Source organism: Hyaena hyaena, unplaced genomic scaffold (assembly GCF_003009895.1).
Source record: "Hyaena hyaena isolate Hyena2069 unplaced genomic scaffold, ASM300989v1 scaffold_1428, whole genome shotgun sequence".
In the NCBI taxonomy this organism is placed as follows: domain Eukaryota; kingdom Metazoa; phylum Chordata; class Mammalia; order Carnivora; family Hyaenidae; genus Hyaena; species Hyaena hyaena.
The window spans coordinates 244,636-264,671 of NW_024082051.1; the positions used below are offsets into that span (position 1 = coordinate 244,636).

The window sequence follows — 20,036 nt, forward strand, 5'->3', positions numbered from 1 at the left end:
ATAACCCAATGTGTAAAACAGAACAAAGCAAAAATGAGTTAACATTATAACATGTGCAGTATTGGAAGTTAACCAATGTAATGAGCACGTGGGGAAGACTATGAAGAGGAAGTGGGAAGGCAGGCCTCTTTGAAGGTGGTATCTGCAGTGGGGACCATGAGTGACAAGCTATGGAAAGGCATCCTAGGTAGAGACGAGCAGGTCCCACAACCCTGTGTGAAGGAGTGGGGGCAACTGAAGGGTAGGGGCAGGTCAACCTGGCCTGAGCAGATGAACAGGTGTTGGAGGCCATGGTGATCTCACTGGGACTTAAGGCCAAGATTTTTCTAAGAAGAATTAAAAGGAAATACAGAGCTCCTGGGTGGCTTAGTCGGTTAAGTGTCCAACTTTGACTTAGGTCATGGTCTCATAGTTCATGGATTCTAGCCCTACATCTGGCTCTCTGCTCTCAGCACAGAGCCTGCTTCGGATGCTCTGTCTCTCCTCCTCTCTGTCTTTCTCTCTCTCAGAAATAAATATTTTTTTAAAATAGGAAATACAGCCTGCTGAGATACAGCTTTTAAGTGTTAATTCAGGTTCTCTGATTTTAGATATTCACATTACTCTGTGATGAATATTTAAGTAATCTTTTTACTGTTCATTTGACAGTGATTTTTATTTTGGATTTATTGTGTACCATCGATTGGTAAACTGTAGTGACCAAACCATTTTGGATAAAAATTGTCATCAAGTTCACCTTTATGTTAGGAATCATAGTTCATGCACTGCTTATTTTTTAAAAAAAGAATTCTAATCTTCCTTTTTTGGTTCTAATGATTATAGGAGATCAAGAGTGAGTTAAAAATGAAGCACGATGCCCAAGTCATTTTGTATAGAAGTTACCGGCAAGGAGACCTTCCTGACATTCAGATTAAGTACAGTAGCCTGATCACCCCCTTGCAAGCTGTGGCCCAGGTTGGTCCTTGAATGCTTCATCTTTTGACAGATAAAAACTATTTAGCAGTTCCAGAGATCTGTGTGTAAGAAAAACTGGTTGATGCTATTCTACAACATAATTGAGGTGTTGATTTGTCTTAAACAATGGATTTGGTTAAAGACGCTGGTCCAAGTCTTGGCCATAAAGCTTCTTTTCATAGGTGCAACTTACTTAGAGTCGTCTAGAAGATAGCCCTGCAGTTAGGGTCCTTGTCAGGACACTTAATGCTCTGAGCCACTGTGTCAGGAGCAAAATCTATTTTTCTTATCACTAATGTTGGTCAGTGAAATAATGTATAAAAAATTATTATAAAGTGCTAAGCCACTTAAATCATTGCTTTTACAGGATCCTTATGGTGGTGGGGGAATCCAGAGAGTACCAGTTTATAGGTGGGATTAGTGTTCTTCCTTGTCTGTTAATTTTCTTAATAGCAGAAGATTGGAAATATTTTTCTAAGTCATTAGGGTATACAAGTATTGAGAGTGAATGAAGTTTCTAGCCGAGTTCTCTGACAAAAACAGGTACATATTCTCTAAAAGGCTAATTAAGATTCATTTGACTTTTATCAAAATAATTTTTAAAATTGAAGAGTATTATATGGCATTGAGAGCATATGGCATTTTGCTAGGTGCTAAAATATAATGCCATATTTTATGTAATTAAATTTTCATAACCAATGTTACATTTATATCTGCATAGCCTTTTATTCTTTTTTAACCTTTTTATTAAACCTAAATAATTAAAGATTGCCAGGAATTTGCAAAAATAGTACATAGTCCTGGGGCGCCTAGATGGCTTAGTCGGTTAAGCATCCGACTTTCGCTTAGGTCATGATCTCGCGGTTCATGGGTTCGAGCCCCGCGTCAGGCTCTGTGCTGACTGCCAGCTCAGAGCCTGGAGCCTGTTTCGGTCTGTGACTCCCTCTCTCCCTGACCCTCCCCTGCTCACACTGTCTCTCTCTCTCTCCTAGAAATAAGTAAAACATTTAAAAAAAAATTAAAAAAATAAAAAATAGTACATAGTCCCATGTACCCTTCATCCCCACTGGTGGTATCTTATATAACTGGAATACATTATTTCGATCTAGAAATTGACATTAGAACAACAGTATTAACGGGGCTGTGGTCTTACCATTTTTCCCTGCATTCGTGTGTGTGTGTGTGTGTGTGTGTGTGTGTGTGTGTGTGTGTGTGAGAGAGAGAGAGAGAGAGACTGCAATTGTACACACTCACTCATGTAACCACTATCAAACAAACAAGATCCCTTGTTTGTTTCGGAGTGCTTTCACATTTGTCTCATTAGATACTTCCACTGATTTTGTGACATAAAGGCTGTTGTTATACATACTTACAGATAAAGAATTGAAGGTTAACAAAGAGTGAACAATATGATTTAACACAATATGCCTTGGCGGGTGTGGAACTAAGACAGGCCCACCCCTGTGTTTTGGTGCCTGGCCCTGTACTTTTCTTCACCTCCACTATTTCCCAGTTTTTCTAGTGCCTTGCTCACAGGTTTTCACATCACTGCCTCAGAAATGATGCTGCCACCTGCTCCCCTGGGCACATTTGCATCTGCCCATGTCGGAGAGGTGTGTGGTGTGTACCGATGGTAGCAGGTCACAAGCCTGATGCTGCTAGAGACCCATGTCCAAGTAAGTTCATCTCATTGGTGTTTGGAAAAAATTAAGGTGATAAATATTGTTTCCAAAAAATGACTATTTTTTTTTCTGTTCTTTGAGGAAGAATGTGTTTCCTTATATTTCTCAAATTCCAGTAGTACTTTATTTATTCAACTGTTATATGTGGATGCCAGGGACTGTTATAAGCACTGAGGTGCAGCTGTGGACCGAACACACAAGCCCTCCTCCGCCGTCCCGGGGGCTCCCCTTCATCTTTCTCTCTTGCATGTGAGAGAATAAGCTGTCACGGCAGATCAGCAGCAGCTTTCTGTTGCTCTGAAGCCGTTATTTATCTTAGTCATCACTGTGTTATTGTAACAGCAGGAGCATCTGGGACTCCCCAGGAAATGAGGGAATTTGGGCATAAGATTTAAGAATTGGGGTTGTAGACCTGGGAGCCTGTCTGCCACAGGTGAGGTGGAAAGTTAGCAAATGGTAGATGTGTGCACATCCCTAAATGACCAAGCTGAGGCATGTAGTAACTGTTTTCATGGAGTGTAATTACAGGTGATACTTATTTTCTTCTTTTTTCCTAATCTGTATTTTCTGATATTTTACATTGTAACCATGTAACTTTCTATAAGACAAATACATTACTTAAAACAAATAACAAAGAGCAAATCAAATTGTACTTTTTATTCAGACAGTTTTCTCAAGTAAAATAATTTTAAATTTTATTCATGCATTCATGGCTTCATTTAAAAAATACAGACCCTGCATGCCAGAGACTGTTCTTAGTACTGCTGTCATAGGCACAGATAAGGGGTAATGTTCCTGTGGTCGTGGAGTGTGAGGGTTAAAGCCGTAAAAGATGGCCTTACAGGTAGCATGCTGTTAGAGCTGAACCCACCAAACATGAAAGCACAAAAATGGCTACTGATGGGTTTTTTTTTTAATGTTTTATTTATTTCTAGGAGAGAGAGAGAGACAGCGTGAGCAGGGAAGGGTCAGAGAGAGAGAGGGAATCAGACTCCGAAATAGGCTTTAGGCTCTGAGCTGGCAGTCAGCACAGAGCCCGATGCAGGGCTCGAACCCACGAACCGCGAGATCATGACCTAAGTGAAAGTCGGACGCTTAACCGACTAAGCCACCCAGGCGCCCCAGCTGCTGATGGTTTTTAACAGTTTAAATTGTTATGGGACTTTGAAATTTTAAACGGGCATTTTATTTAAGCTTTTCACATACTTCTCTTAGGCTTTGCAATGATGCTGAGGTGAGGGTAGTACCTCTTTGAAGATCTTATCGATTACCAATTACTGCACTGGTCACTTGATGTGTATTATCTTGGCTGATCCTCACCACAGCCCTGAGATGTGTTCTGTTATCCCCACATTAAAGATACGGAATCTGAAGGTCCAGATTCACTCAGGAGTTAGGCTGTGTCTCCGTGTGAAACTAAGCAGCTCATGTGTTTCTGGGTCCAGAATCATGCTACCACAGATCTCTTTGGTTACTTTTCAGACCCTCCCCATGTCAGTGCCTAATAAACCTTCTAAACAAAATTGGGATGTAAATTAGATATGTTTGCAGCAGATTGTATTTTCAAATAAAGCTCTGATGGTATTAGTGAATTACAGCATTTTTACTTCAGATCCTAATTTGCCTGTTTTGAATATTTTACAGAGAGACCCAATAATTGCAAAACAGCTCTTTGGCAGCTTGTTTTCTGGAATTATAAAAGAGGTGGATAAACACAAGACCATGTCTGAAAAAAACATCATTACCCAGAAGTTGCTCCAGGACTTCAATCATTTTCTTAACACCACTTACTCTTTCTTTCCACCTTTTGTCTCTTGTATCCAGGTAAGAGTCCACATGTGTGCTTCATGAACATGCCTTATCATGCATGACATGACTGTGTCCTGATAACTTCGTTTGGTCCACAGGCCGGAGCACAAAGTGTTTCACAGTTTAGATGTATTCTCTATGATTCCCTCTTCTCTGAGGAGGTATAATTTATTTGAAGTTTTGTTAAAAAACAAACTTATAGGGGTGCCTGGGTGGCTAAGCCTCCAACTTCAGCTTAGGTCACGATCTCACAGTTCATAGGTTTGAGCCCTGCATCAGGCTCTGTGCTGACAACTCGGAGCCTGGAGCCTGCTTCAGATTCTGTGTCCACTCCTCTCTCTACCTCTCCCCTGCTCACGCTCTGTCTCTCTCTCTCTCTCTAAAAATAAACATTAAAAAAAAAAGGGTTATATATGACAGGATAATTAGAAATCAGCTTTGGTGTACAAGTGTTCTGATCTTTAATATGCCAGTCCCTTTCATGTTTTGATTAAATCCTGTATGTTGTTAGTAGTTTTTCCTTATGTACTATTTCCCCAAATTATTTCCTGCCTCATGAGAGCCTTTAAGAGATGTTGATTGAGCACATTCCTGACTTTGTTTTAAGTTGTGGGGAGAGCGAGTGATGGAAGAGGCACAAATCTCTGTCCTCCTAGAATTATTGTGGGCGACAGATGATAAACAGACAACACAGGAGATAACATAACACAGTACTCAGTGTCCTAGAACTCGAGTACTACAGAAGTACTGAAATAATATAGGGTAGTAATGAAGCAGGGAGGGAGACAGCCTCTTGATCAGGGTGGCTGTGTACCGTGATGATGTTTTAGGTGCAGTGGTCAGAGGACATTCTAAGGCAATAAATACAGTTTGAGCAGTTGTTAATATAGGCATACCTTCAGTTACTACTTAAGCATGCTTGTGGAAGGCTACTTTTTCCATGTAAGAAGTGTTTGCTTTGTCATTCAAAACACAGTCATTACAGATTCCCTAATGGAAAACCTTTTTTAAAAACTTTCTTAAGTTTATTTATTTTGAGAGTTTATTATTTGAGCCACCCAGGTGCTCCTAATGGAACATCTTTTCAATTCATTTTAATATTTTTGTAACTAGTAACATCCCTGGAGTAGTTCTTGGGGTGCCTGGGTGGTTCAGTCAGTTAAGCATCTGACTCTTGATTTTGGCTCCGGATATGACTGAGCCCTGTATCAGGCTCTGCACTGAAGGCATGGAGCCTGCTGGGGAGTCTCTTCTTCTCTCTCTGCCCCTCCTAGCTTCATGCTCGCTCTCTCTCAAAATAAACAAGTAAGCTTTAAATAAAATATATGTTATTTGATATTATTTATCAGTAGTTTTGGTTTCCAAACTAATTGGGTAATTATTCCCCGAGATGAAATACTTGGTGTTCCTGGTTTGTTCTTTCTGATGTAGCACAGAACTATTAATGTAGTTTCTTTTTTTATATATTCTATTTTTATTGGTTTATAATTTACAAGTCGAATTCCTTTATTATTTTTCTCCTGGCTACACTAAAGATAAGATTTGAGAAATTGCATTGAATCAGTCAGTATTTCAAAAGAAGTTTGTCTTTACATTGTATTCTAAAGTGATTTGTTAAAGTCTGAATTCCTAGTTTTGTCCCTATATTTATTTTTAAAAGCTTGCTTCTTTCATTATTGTTTGGGAGCATCGTTAACATCATTGAGTAAATAAATGACTTCTGCTGGCTCTAGAGCTTGCAGTTTGGCATTGCCTTTGGAAAAAGCAGTATGAATGCAAGTTAGTGCTGCAGTCTGCCGCATTTGCTCTTCCAGCTGTTTGTGGTTCACTTCTGAAACTACAGTTGCTTTCCCTCTCTCCATGACATTGTAGCACATTTGGCATGGCATTTCTGTGACTTCTTGTTCTAGCAAGACATAGTATCTCTCTGAGATACCACTGCTCCACCAGGACATCCCAGAATGAGTTTATTGTCTGTCGTGTATCCTGTATTTGTCAGACTGTCCTGACTCTATCCCAGTCAGTGACTGGCAAACAGATGTTAGTTTGGTGCCCTACATTTATGCTATTCATTGCTTGTTTGAACTTTATATGAAATTCCAACTTTCTTGGGGCTCCTGGGTGGCTCACTTGGTTGGGCATCTAACTTCAGCTCAGGTCATGATCTGGCTTGTGAGTTTGAACCTTGCATTGGGCTCTGCACTGACAGTGTGGATCCTGCTTGGGATGATTTCTCTCTCTTTTTTGCTCTCTCTCCCTCTCTTTCTCTCAAAACAGATAAACTTTAAAAAAACTTTTTTGGACTTTGTTTACAAAACTCTTACTGAGGATATTTTATGTGTAAACCTCTATTTAAGAACTATGGAATATTTGGTTTTGTTTGTTTGTTTGTTTTTTATTTCTAGGAGAGAGACAGAGAGAGAGACAGCGTGAGCAGGGGAGGGTCAGAGAGAGAGGGAGTCACAGACTGAAACAGGCTCCAGGCTCTGAGCTGGCAGTCAGCACAGAGCCCGACGCGGGGCTTGAACCCATGAACCGTGAGATCATGACCTAAGTGAAAGTCGGACGCTTAACCAACTAAGCCACCCAGGCGCCCCAGAACTATGGAATATTTGAAATGAAGAAATGTCCCTTACCTTCACCTCATACCAGAGATAAGGGTCAAAACAAAAGAATATTGTTATTAATTCCAGTAGCCAGGCAACATTTTAAAAATTAGACTTTATTACTTTATTGTCTTTTGGAATTTATAAGAAGTGAAATCAATCAGCTGTTGGTTTTTTGGCTTAGCAATCACTCTTTATAAAGTAAAGTGATACTGTTACAGAGTAGTCGATCTTCTTAAAAGCAAACTTACAGAACTTACTTAAACTATGAGAATGTATTTATATATAAAGAAATAATATTCCAGTAATAGTTGTTACTTATTTACAGCTATTTCACAAAAGATTTCTATTGACAAATAGGAATAAATCTTAATGTCAGTGACACCACTGTTTACTACAGTGTCTGGAATATAGAATGCATTCAAGAAATATTTATAGAATGAAATGAGTCCTTAAAAATTAAAAGTATATTTATTTTAAAATAGTCTTGTGTAACTCAGGGTTTCTGTAAATTAGCATGATGTTATCTCAAAATCTGACACCTCAACTAAGACTGAGGCTTAATTGAAACAATTTTATGTGGATTTGCTTTCTTGTACCACTAGTTCCTTCTAATAGACATTTTGTTTGCTAGCTTGCTTTCAAGACCCCTAATGTAGAAATTAAGCTGACTTGGTTAGACTTAGTAAGTGGTCCATGCATTTGCACAGCTGGGAGGAGGTGGTGTGGAAGTGTCTTAGGGGGGACAGTCTTTCTGGTCTTTTCCAGATCCCTCATTTATATGCATGCACAGACGTACACACCCACACAAGGACTATATGCATACATTCAGCTGTGTTTTAATGAAGATGCTGTCATACTGTTTTTTTTTTAAATCAAATGTTTTTTTTATAATTTATTTAATTTTGAGAGAGAGCGTGTGTGCGCATGTGCATGTGAGCGGGGTAGGGATAGAGAGAGGGGGAAGAGAGCATCCTAAGTAGGCTCCACACTGTCAGCACAGAGCAGAATGTGAGGCTTGGCCCCACGAACTGTGAGATCATGACCTGAGCTGAAATCAAGAGTTGACTGCTCAAATGGCTGAGCCCCCTGGGTGCCCCTGCTGTACTGTTTATTTGTAGTTTATTTTTTACTGTTGTATGTAGGAGTTTCAAACTGAGAGTTACAAAGTAAAGGCCAATATAATAATTCCTGAAATCCTCTTATTCAATATCCTTGTGAATAAGTTAGCCCCTGAGGGGAAGGAGATGTAAAAAAGATGTTAATTAGAGTAATGGAGGAAATGTTTCAGCTGCTTTTCTCACCTACTCTGGCTAAATATTTCTGGAAACCACAATCGATGCTTGGATATATAGAGTATATAACTGTTCATATTTTACTAGTACTTTTCTTTAAAGTAATCTCTGAATTGGAAGTGCAAAAATCAAAAGCCATTTCCTCCTTTGAGCAACTTGAATGTTGAAGAAATCTTGTTAATAGAATGACACAAATTTTTGGTTATATCACTACTTACGTCAAAATGTTCTTTAATGTTTAGTAAAACGAGTTACTTACTTGTGAAGATACGGTCAGAGTATCCCAGGCTAAATGGCCGCATGTGTTTGTGGTTTTGTAGGAAATCAGTTGCCAGCACACAGACTTGCTGAGCCTCAGCCCAGCTTCTGTCAGCGCTGGCTGCCTGGCCAGCCTGCAGCAGCCTGTGGGCATCCGCCTGCTCGAGGAGGCCCTGCTGCACCTGCTGCCACCAGAGCCCCCCACCAAGCGGTGTCAGGGGAGGGTTCGCCTCCCACCTGATGTCATCAGATGGATGGAACTTGCTAAGTAAGCTCTGTGATCCACACTGTTGGGAGAACAGTGAATTTGACTAAAGTAATTTAGAAAAATCTTTTCATTTTGGCAGAAAATGAGCAAATAAAGTTGATGGTAACACTTTCGTGAAATTTTTTGAAAAATCCCTCTGGCTAAGTGGCATTCCATGAGTTAAGAATAGTTGTCACAACAAGGAATGTCTTGCTCCAGGAAAGAGAACATTAATGAAATGTACACAGTCCATTTGGATGCAGGGTGTTATCTACCAAGTTGTTTCCTGTAAAGTGTGGCTGTTACTTATAGTTTTATGTTTTTACTGCTTTATTTAAACTGAATGGAGGAAACGTTATTATTTTCAGCAGGACTCAAACTTTTATAGACAATTTAATCCAACTACTTTATTTATTTGGGAAAATCAAGTTCCATTTTGTCATTCTATGACATTTTCATTATGTCTGATTTTTTTCCTTACTTGTTGTTTCATTATAAGAAAGCCAGTGCCTAATTATGAGAAGAATGTTAGATTAGGCTAAAATTCAATTTGAACTTCTATTTTTTAGTGCTGATTTTTAGATCTTCAGATTCTAGGAAAAAAGAGAATAAAAGTAAAGGTGAGGAATTCATTGTTTTATAGTCATTCATATCTATATGATACGATTTTTATCATTTTCGTGATAAAATTTTCATCATTCAATTTTCTTAATGGAGCATTATTTGTGAACAAGAAAGACATTGTGTCAGGTGCTAAGAAGAATTAGACATGTCTCCCAGACTCCAAAAACTAGCCAACCAGGAGGAAATGTATGTACTTTCATGCATAACTAACCATAACAGAAAATGGAAGGTGGTGAGTTCTCTCTGAGAGGCAACAGAGGGTGCATCTTGGCTAATACTGATTCTATTTTTATCCTGTTGTTTCAGGTGTGTAAGTGAATAGTCAGTAACACTTTGTATATTTAATATTTTCAGAGAATGAGAAACTCGTGTATTTGCTGGGTGAATGAAGCACACAACTTTTAAGAGTCTAAACTTTAAAAACTGTTTTCTAACTTTATTTAACACTTCCTCATATTTTATATATTGAGAATATGATTTTGCCTGTTGATGATTTGGGTCATCATTTTGACCCATGTTATAGGGTGTATCTTCCCGGGACTGTGCGGCCAGTGCAAGGTGGATTTGAGACTGATCTGTTTTCTAGTTACTGAAAAATGTTTGTAGTTCTCATCTCCTCTTGAGCTCTTGGACTGTGAGCTGTTGTCCAATCTCCCATCTCCCCACCTCTGCCTCTGACTTGTTATCCATATGAGCACGACAAAGAGAGGGCCATGTCTACTAGACATTTATCTAAATTTGGAATCCTTAGGCTCTAAGACAGCCCGTGGGGCTTTTTTGATGTAATAAGTACATGAGATTTCATACCTGGGTAAGGACCAAACTGCAGGAAAGCCAGGAAGGAAGCAGTCCTTCCTGGCTGGCCAGATGACTGCAGCATCAGGAAGAGATAACATTGTGTTGAAACTTTAAAGATAGGGGAAAATTCTAGGAGAAGGGAGCAAACTTATTAAAAATTTACTTGAGAGTATCTTAACAGAGGAAGTTTGGTTGAAGGGGTGAAGTAGATTTTTGTTAATGTGAGGAGAAGAATGGGTGCTCTAGCATATAGAAAGGCTCTAAGAAAATTACTTGTCAGTAAAATCAAGATGACCCATAGAATGTGGATTCAAACATGGCCTTATTAGGACTAGGATTAATTTTTACTCACTCTGAGTTCTTGACTAAGTCCCAAATTTTAGGTCTAGACAGGATTTCAAATAGGTCACCCCCTGATATGTGCAGTGTTAATATAATAGATTAACATAGAATGGTCTTACTTAATGAGATAGTTTATCCATTGTAAACTTAATGGTATTTTTAGATTTCACTTTATTTTTTTTTTTTTAAATGTTTTGTTTATTTCTAGGAGATAGAGAGAGAGACAGCGTGAGCAGGGGAGGGTCAGAGAGAGAGGGAGTCACAGACTGAAACAGGCTCCAGGCTCCGAGCTGGCAGTCAGCACAGAGCCCGATGCGGGGCTCGAACCCACAAACCGCGAGATCATGACCTAAGCGAAAGTCGGACGCTTAACCGACTAAGCCACCCAGGCGCCCCTAGATTTCACTTTAAATGCACTTTAGAATGATCCTGTGTGACTAAAGTAGTTAACCTAATGGTGACTGCATAGTGCATAAGATTTTATACTTTTATAAAACAAAACTAACATGTATCCTTTTTGGCTAACATAATGTGACATCTGGATTTAATATCATTTCATTAGAATAAAAACTTTAAAAATATTGACATATTCATTGATTTGGACTTTCTTTTGGTTTTTTAGACTGTATAGATCAATTGGAGAATATGACGTCCTTCGTAGTATTTTTAGTAGTCAGATAGGAACAAAGCAAGTCACTCAGAATGCGGTATTAGCAGAGGCAAGAAGTGATTATTCTGAAGCTGCTAAACAGTATAATGAGGTAAAATTGATTTCTAGCAAATATGTCAATTGCTTAAGCACTTTTGTTTTCTGATTGGAAAAACTGTTACCTTTAGAATTTAGAGTTTCGTAATGTTTCAACTTTATTCCTTAGTTTTGACACAAAAATTAGTAGCAAAGAATAGTTCATAATAACCAAATGTGAAATAACTATTGCTTTATCTTTTACTTTTTTTGAGAAAACATCTTTGAATAAAAGAAAGCATTTCATACCAGATACTCTAAAACTGTTAAGATGTTATTTCAGTGTCTGCTGTTACTATATGATTTCTCTTAGGGTAGATTGTTTTCCTTCAGTAAGTAAAAACTTTATAAAGAGATAGGTAAAATAAAAGAGATAGCTGTAAGTTCAGCTTTGTACAGTTTGTATTTTGAGTTGCCAGTGGCTGTGTAGGTATAGATGTTTAGCAAGTGGTTTAAATCCAGAGTCCGTGACCTATGAGATTCTTGAACAAGCAATCCAGGTTGTAAAGTCCTTTGCAATTTTCTGTAAACATCCTATTTTCTAATTTTCAATCTAAGAACTCTTTAAGTAGTAAATAATCCACAATATTGATTTAAATAAAATTCTGCGTCATTCAGAATCTTCAGTTTATTAATTGGCTTCATTGGTAAGTTTCTCAGAGAAATAGTTTCCTTTTGGTTTTTATGTTGATTTGTTCTTCTGAGGTTTCTTTTGGGTTTTTTTCTTTAGTGTTACTCTGTTTTCTCTCCCCTTGTCATAAATCTGAAAATGATTGCCTTTAGCATGAGTATTTTACTACCTATAATACAAATGTTTTCATTTATATTCCTTCCAACTTTGTAAAATAAATTTATGAACTTTTCCTCACAAGGCTCTCAATAAACAAGAGTGGGAAGATGGTGAGCCTACTGAAGCTGAGAAGGATTTTTGGGAACTTGCATCCCTCGACTGTTACAACCAGCTTGCTGAGTGGAAATCATTGGCATACTGTTCTATAGTCAGTGTTGACAATGAAAACCCCCCAGATCTAAATAAAATGTGGAGTGAAACATTTTATCAGGTGGGCAGAATTACTTTTTGAGGTCACTGAGATCAATATTTTAGATGGTCAACTGTTTTCTAATTAATGAAGTTGTTTAAAACTTTTCAGAAACAAAGTACTGGTTGTAAAGCATAGGACATTTGTATAACCTGACTCCCCCCAACAACTCCATACTATTGTTAAGTCTCTTACCACTTTTGGCTAGCCCTTTCCAAATAAGTGGGATGCATTTAAAAATAAACATTAGCATTCATAGTATGACGACATGGAAGAATATTTCTTGGTGTCTCTGCCCTGGGACACAGGGTACACTAGGGTAGCCCTTACCCCTGGAGTGCGACAGTTCCCCTCCTGTGGGATCACCCCAACTCTTGGAGGGAAGCAACTCACCTGGTTACTTGGTCCCCTCAAATGCAGCTGTCTTGGCTGTGCTTCTAGATTCCTCACTTGTACGTAACATCCAGTGATCTTTCAGCTAAAAGTAGCTCCTCATGTCCATGTGTATTTTGTGGTTACAAAATCAATAATTTTAAGTGAACATGTCCTGAAAATTGTAGTTTTAGGTTTGAAACATAAAACATCACCACTTGAGATCTAAATGTTGACCTATACAATTATACCAGAGGATGTTACAGTAATAAAATACTCATATTGGCTTTCTGAAGTTACAAGTGGAGTCTTCTCTTCCTTAGGAGACCTATCTACCTTACATGATCCGCAGCAAGCTGAAGTTACTTCTTCATGGGGAGGCTGACCAGTCCCTGCTGACATTTATTGATGAAGCTGTGAAGAAGGAGCTTCAGAAGGCTCTCATTGAGCTGCATTATAGTCAGGAATTGAGTCTTCTTTACATCTTACAAGATGATGTCGATAGAGCCAAATATTATATAGAAAATTGCATTCATATTTTTATGCAGGTAATACAGATACAACAATCTGAAATGTACCATTTCTATGAAATTTTCAAGTCAGTAAACTCATGAATAAAAAAAATCAAAAAGCAAAAACTTTCTTCTAAAATCTCTTCACTTTGTGCTTTGTCTTAATGCATTTTTAATCCCTTTTTCTGTTTAAGAAGTTCCTTTTGTTTGTTTGTTTGTTTTATGTTTTTCCTTAGGTTTTATTTTGTTTCTTCCGAGATTTTGTTTAAAGTCAAGTTACTTAACACATTGTTTTGTTGTTAAAGAACACGTGAGAGTAGACTTTTCATCTAGAGTGGCTGAATGGAAGTTTAGTTGCTTTGTGGAAGATATGAACTAATCTTCCCTGTTCATTTTCCTTTATGCCTTCTTTCCTTTTTGCTTTTATGAGAATCTTCTGATATTTGTATTTAAAGTCAGTGTCTTTATAGAACCTATTAACATTTGTCATTGTATGATATTGATCATAGAAGCATATTCATTCATTATCTTTATTTTAAAAAAATTTTTGAATTTGTTTAGTACACTCAAGAGGAGTTTACTGGAGAAGAAGGAATTGGCTTCTGTAGTAGATTTACTTTATAGGATGTTGTGATTTTTGAAAACTAGTGGTGAATAGAGGCAATAATAACCCAATTGTATTGATTTTATTGAGTTCCTTGAGCCAAAATGTGATTAAAAACCTAAATTAATTTTAAAAATTTAAACCATTTGTTAATTGTATCTATGAGCTAATTATTAACTACTCTGAGACACATTTTGTAATTGATGTAAGGTAGTTGCTGTATTTCATGTTTTAGGGAGCTGTATTAAAATTTAAAGTAGGAAATTGATATATAAACAATGTAAATATCTTTTTTCTAGAATTACTCGAGTATTGATGTTCTCTTACACAGAAGTAGACTCACCAAATTGCAGTCTGTACAAACTATTATAGAAATTCAGGAGTTCATCAGTTTTATAAGCAAACAAGGTAATTTTTTTAGACTACCTTTCTTTCCTTTGTAATTATGGAAAGGTTTTGGTATGATTATTTTGCTTTGTGCAAGTCCATGTTTCTGAATGTATGGGTTAGAAAATACTTTGAGTTTGTGCTACAGATACATATTTTGAGGTCATTGAAATAAATGTTTAAAATGGACAAGCACTATTCTAGGCACTGGGGATGCAAAGCCAAGTGAAAGATACTGAGAAGCTTCCAGAAAAGTGGGGTAATCCCTCCACGGTATGACCCTTACTGAGGCACAGGGATTTCCCATGTCAAATATGTGTCACAGAATCTTCCCTGGACTGAACGGTGCAGGAGCGCCTGGAGAAAGGGCCTGAGTTGAGTGTGGGAGAAGCAGAGAGGCTCATAGAGGACCTGCCTTATTGAAAGCCCACATGGAATTTCAGTGACTGGGCGCCACATACCCTGGCCTGAGGGGAGGGGAAGCTGTGGTGGCAGTGTGCAGACCCTGAAGGTCTTTCTGCCACAAACAAGTAGGTTTTATACTGGAAACTATGGGAGGCCACTCAAAGCAAAGAGTACATCTTTGCAACGGTAATATATCTTAGTTATAAATTGGAATTTCAATTTGTGTGCTAAATAATTTAAAATAATTATGAAAGACACTCTTAGAATACTAATAAAAATTGGTACTCATATATATCTACAACTAATTGTTCTCTACTTTAAATTTGGAGAATTCTTTTTTAAGCCAATATTATTAATGACAGATTATTCTTTGTTTTCTACTTTCCAGGACTTAGGTTAATCTTTTTTCTATAATATATAATTTTTATGACAGCGTTATGAGAGGTGGATTTTTTTTCACTTCATAAATAACTTACCTAAGCTAATATGTGAAAGATCCTGATTTTGAAACCAGGACTGTCTGATTTAAGCTTATGTTCTTAACCACTACTTTCCCGCCAACAGGAAGAAACTAAAGCTTTAAACATTAGCAAAGTGAAATTTAGATTTCATGAGGGTTGTCATGAATCTCTTGAGTCCAGATTGCTTTGGTCATTATTATTACCATGTAACCTTGTCTATGTACCAGGGCCTGAGGCAGTACTCATCATTCAGTGCAATGATGTGTCTACGGCATACGTGGTGAATATTCACATAAATTGCATAAACAAGACTATAATATAAGTAGTCCTACGCTGATTCAGTCAGATTTTGCCAACAAGATTTTGCTGTAGCCCTATGAAAACTTCAGGCTTCAGTGCTTTGTAGACTTGGGAATTATGGATGAAGGACTGTGCCAAATGTAAAAACTGAATATGTTTACTTCCCCATTTTTACTCTGTGTCCTTAAGAAATTTGAGTTGTAGTGGTAATCTGTATTAGATTTACTATGGTAATTTTGTGTTCCTGTTGTGAAAGACAAAACAAACATTTTTAATTTGGTCAAGAAATTTGAATTAAGTTTTTATTTACTAATGGCAGCCCTACTTTGTAAGTTGCTCTTATCATTGAGCTGTGGATATAGCCATTTTCTAATATTTTTAGGTAATTTATCATCTCAAGCTCCCCTTAAGAGACTTCTAAAAACCTGGACGAACAGATACCCCGATGCTAAAATGGACCCAATGAACATCTGGGATGACATTATCACAAATCGGTAAGATGTGATTTTTTTTTTAATGTTTATTTTTCAGAGAGAGAGAAAAAGACAGAGTGTGAGTGGGGGAGGGGCAGAGAGAGAGGGAGACAGAGTCTGAAGCGAGCTCCAGGTGACATGGAGCTTGAACTCAAGAACCTGGAGATCATGACCTGAGCCGAAGTCAGACACTTAACCAAGTGAGCCATGCAGGGACCCCAAGATGTGATCTTTATGGATTGAATATGGATTTTTATGAAATTGCCAGGATGGCAGTTTTTCTCCAAATTTACTGTTTAGGAAACTGTGGGGTTTGAGTCTCATGTAGATCACACTCATCTTGCTCATTTCCCATGTATGTTGTTCTCATAAAATTCTCCGTGTCAGCAGTGTGTCCTTTGTCCCAACTTATCCCTTGCAAGGGAATTGCTGCCCACTGACATAGAATTCACTGTGTGCTGGGAAGTTGGTTATGAACATGATTTTGGCAGTGAGAGAAAACAGGGGAGCGGCGGGGCCAGTGGTCCATCTGCCTCTGTGTCAGGGCCCAATGGTAGCAACTCAAATGGCAGCAAAGAAAATAATTATTTTAGGGATTTTTTTTTTTTTATCACTAGTGATTTTTTTTTTTATTATTCTGTTATAATTGGATTTTTGACTTTCCTGCCTCCTCCCTCCTGACTGTTTCATAACTGTATGTATCACTTTACCAGATTTGAGTTCTTCATATGCTCAGCTTTTCCTTGCCCTGTGGCAACCCTGGGTAATCCTAGGCAGACACCAGCCATGTATTTCAGAGGTGTATTTCAGATCAGAGAGGTTGTGAATTATTTTGTGCAAATATACACAGTAAGTAGGACTCAAGGGCTGTGGCCGCCATGTAGTGTTCTTGCCATTATATCCTATTTCCTCTGCTATGATAGGTGGTTTCTTTGTTTTGTTTTTATTTTTTATTTTTTGTACTTTTTTTGTTACTATTTATTTTAAGTTCTTATCTATAGAAAAGTTGAAAGAAAAGTAGAACCTCCCTGGGTACCTTTTATGCAGTTCATTGTTTTCAAATATTTTTAACGTGTTGCCACCTTAGTTTTTTTATTTTCTCTCTCTACACATACATAATTATGTTCTGGACCACTTGAAGTTAAGTTGCATGTATGTATCTCTTTATCAGCATGCATTTCCTAAGAGAGTATGGTCTTATATAATGTCAGTGAAGTAATAATTTCACTGTTTCCCTTTTTAATACAGCCCCAATTTCAGTTTTGTCAGTTGCCCCATTAGTGTCCTTTAAAGCATTTTCTCCCCTTCGAAGACAATATCCAGCCCATAATCTCATACTGCATTTAACTGATAAGTCTTTCGGGCCTCTTAATCTGGAACACTTTCTCAGCAGCCATCTTTCATGACATTGACACTTTAGAGGAATGTCCCTCAATTTGCGTTTGTCTGTATATTCTCATGATTAGATTCAGGTGATATATCCATAGTTAGACTACTACTTAAGTGAAGCATTTTCACCTAGAAGCAGGGTGTCCATGTGCTTTTTACTGGTAATAGTTTGATTACCTGGTTAAAGTATTGTCTGGTCTCTCACATGAAAAGATGCTCAACACTAGTGATCATCAGGGAAATACAAATCAAAATTACAGTAAGATACCACCTCACCCTGTCAGAATAGCTAAAATCAACAACACAAGAAACAACGGGCTGGTGAGGATCCCTACCTTACACTATTGGTGGGAATGAAAACTGGCACAGCCACTCTGCAAAATAGTATGGAGGTTCTCAAAAAGTTAAAACGGGCGCCTGGGTGGATCAGTCAGCTGAGTGTCCAACATCGGCTTAGATCATGATCTCACGGTTCATGGGTTTCAGTCCTCCATTGAGCTCTGTGCTGGCAGAGCCTGGAGCCTGCTTTGGATTCTTCTCTCTCTGCCCCTCCCCCACTCACACTTCTCTCTCTCTCTCTTTCTCTTACTCTCTCTGTCTCAAAACATTAAAAAGTATTTTTAATACGTAATTAATTTAATTAAATAATAAAAATATAACTGCCCTACAACCCAACAATTCCACTACTAGTATTTACCCAAAGGAAACAAAAATGCTGATTGGAAGGGGCACGTGTACCCCAGTATTTATAGCAACACTATCAATAATAGCCTAATTATGGAAACAGCTCGAGTATCCATCGACTGATGACTGGATAAAGAAGATGTAGTGTATGTATACACAATAGACTATTAGTCAGCCATAACAAGAATGAAATCTGCAACAACATGGATGGAGCTAGAGGGTATTATGCTAATAAAACTATGCTAAATTAGCCTGTCAGAGAAATACAAATACAAATTATTTCATTCATATATGAAATTTAAGAAACAAAACAAATGAACAAAGGCGGGGGGGTGGAAAGAGAGGCAAACTAAGAAACAGACCCTTAACTATTGAGAACAAACTGAATTAACAGGGGCGAGGGTGTGGGGGGGGGACACATGGGTGAAACAGGTGATGGGGACTGAGGAGGGCACTTGGCTTGATGAGTGCCAGGTGTTGTATGGACGTGTTGAATCCACTGTTGTACATCTGACACTAATATAACACTGTGTGTTAACTAACTGGAATCAAAATAAAAACTTAAAATACATACATAAGAAAATATAAAATGAGAACTCAGAAAAAATATTATCTGGTGTTCTAATGTATAATACCTGTTTTTGTTTTAAGCCTGTTTTTTTTCTTTGCAACTAATAAAAAAGTGGGGGGGAGGGAGCTTTGAAACCTGCATATATCCTGCTTCTCATAAGATTTAGCCCTCTATGTTTTGTATCTGTAGATGACTCTTAGCCCAAACCAGTGTCAATATGATGGTTGCAAGGTGAGGATTTTCTAACTGGAGGACTTGTCTCATATTTATCAGAATACATCTTAGTGTAAGCAAGAGGCTTCCTTTCTCCATCTGTTTGTTTACTCATTTACTTAAGTTTTAGTTATCAATACAATATCATGGACTCCAATTTTATTTAATGGAATATAGTTATGTTCAAATTTTCTCTGATTTGTCCAGCAGGAGTCCCTTCAAACTGATGGTACAGGCACATCTTGCAAACTTATTCTGTATTTTTTCTAGAAATTTGTAGTCTTAGTTCTTACATTAGGTCTGTGATCCAAAGGAAGATAATATTTGTAGATGGTATGAGGTGGGAGTACATATTCTGGTGACTTTTTTCTTTGGCTGTTTAGTCCCATTGTTCAGAAGTCTTTTCATAATTGAATTGCCTTGGCACCTTTTTTGAAAATCAGTGACCATATATGTCTGGGTCTGTTTTTGAATGCTCTGTTCTATATATGCATATATTTTTTCATTTGTCAAGCTGTCTTCATTACTGTTGCTTTATAAGTCGAATCAGACAGGGCACGTACTCCAACTTGGTCTGTCTTTATAAAAATTGCTTTTTCTATTTTAGGTTATTTATATTTATATATACATTTTAGAATCTGCTTGTCAATTTTTTTAAGTTTATTCATTTTGAGAGAGAGCGAAAGCAAGCATGAGCGGGAGAGGGACAGAGATGGGGGAGCGACAGAATCCCAAACAGGGTCTGCACTGTCAATGCAGAGCTCAACGCAGGGCTCGAACTCATGGGCCATTAGATTGTGACCTGAGCCAAAATCAAGAGTAAAACACTTAACCTACTGAGCCACCCAGGTGCCACTCTGCTTGTCCATTTCTACCAAAAACAAAAACACAGAGTTTGGGATTTTGTTTTGACTATAGAGCAAGTTTGGGAGTTGCCATCTTGACAAAATAGTGTTCTCTAATATGTGTATAGTTCATCCATTTACCTAGGTTTATTTATTTAGGTTTCTTTTTTTTTCTCCTTTCTCTTTCTCTTTTTTAAAATGCCCATTGTGATAAGTATATTCTTAAATTCTCTATATCTATTTCACTCATGCCCCCCACCAGCCTCCCCTTTGACAACCACCAGTTTGTTCTCTGTATTTAAGACTCTTTTTTGCTGGTTTGTCCTTTGTTCATTTGTTTTGTTTCTTAAATTCCACGTATGAATGAAATCGTAAGGTATTTGTCTTTCTCTGATTTATTTCACTTAGCATTGTACTCTT

At 37.7% G+C, this 20,036-nt stretch overlaps 1 protein-coding gene across 1 annotated transcript in view; it reads left to right on the plus strand.

The window, feature by feature from the left end:
- The window catches only part of PRKDC (protein kinase, DNA-activated, catalytic subunit), a 191,052-nt gene that overhangs the window by 132,251 nt on the left and 38,765 nt on the right, over positions 1–20,036 (plus strand). The window contains exons 61-68 of the mRNA XM_039223651.1: positions 823–954; positions 4,281–4,460; positions 8,667–8,872; positions 11,238–11,376; positions 12,233–12,421; positions 13,096–13,320; positions 14,188–14,296; positions 15,824–15,935. Of these exons, the coding sequence (XP_039079582.1) occupies positions 823–954; positions 4,281–4,460; positions 8,667–8,872; positions 11,238–11,376; positions 12,233–12,421; positions 13,096–13,320; positions 14,188–14,296; positions 15,824–15,935 (1,292 nt within the window). The remainder of the gene's footprint in view (positions 1–822; positions 955–4,280; positions 4,461–8,666; positions 8,873–11,237; positions 11,377–12,232; positions 12,422–13,095; positions 13,321–14,187; positions 14,297–15,823; positions 15,936–20,036) is intronic.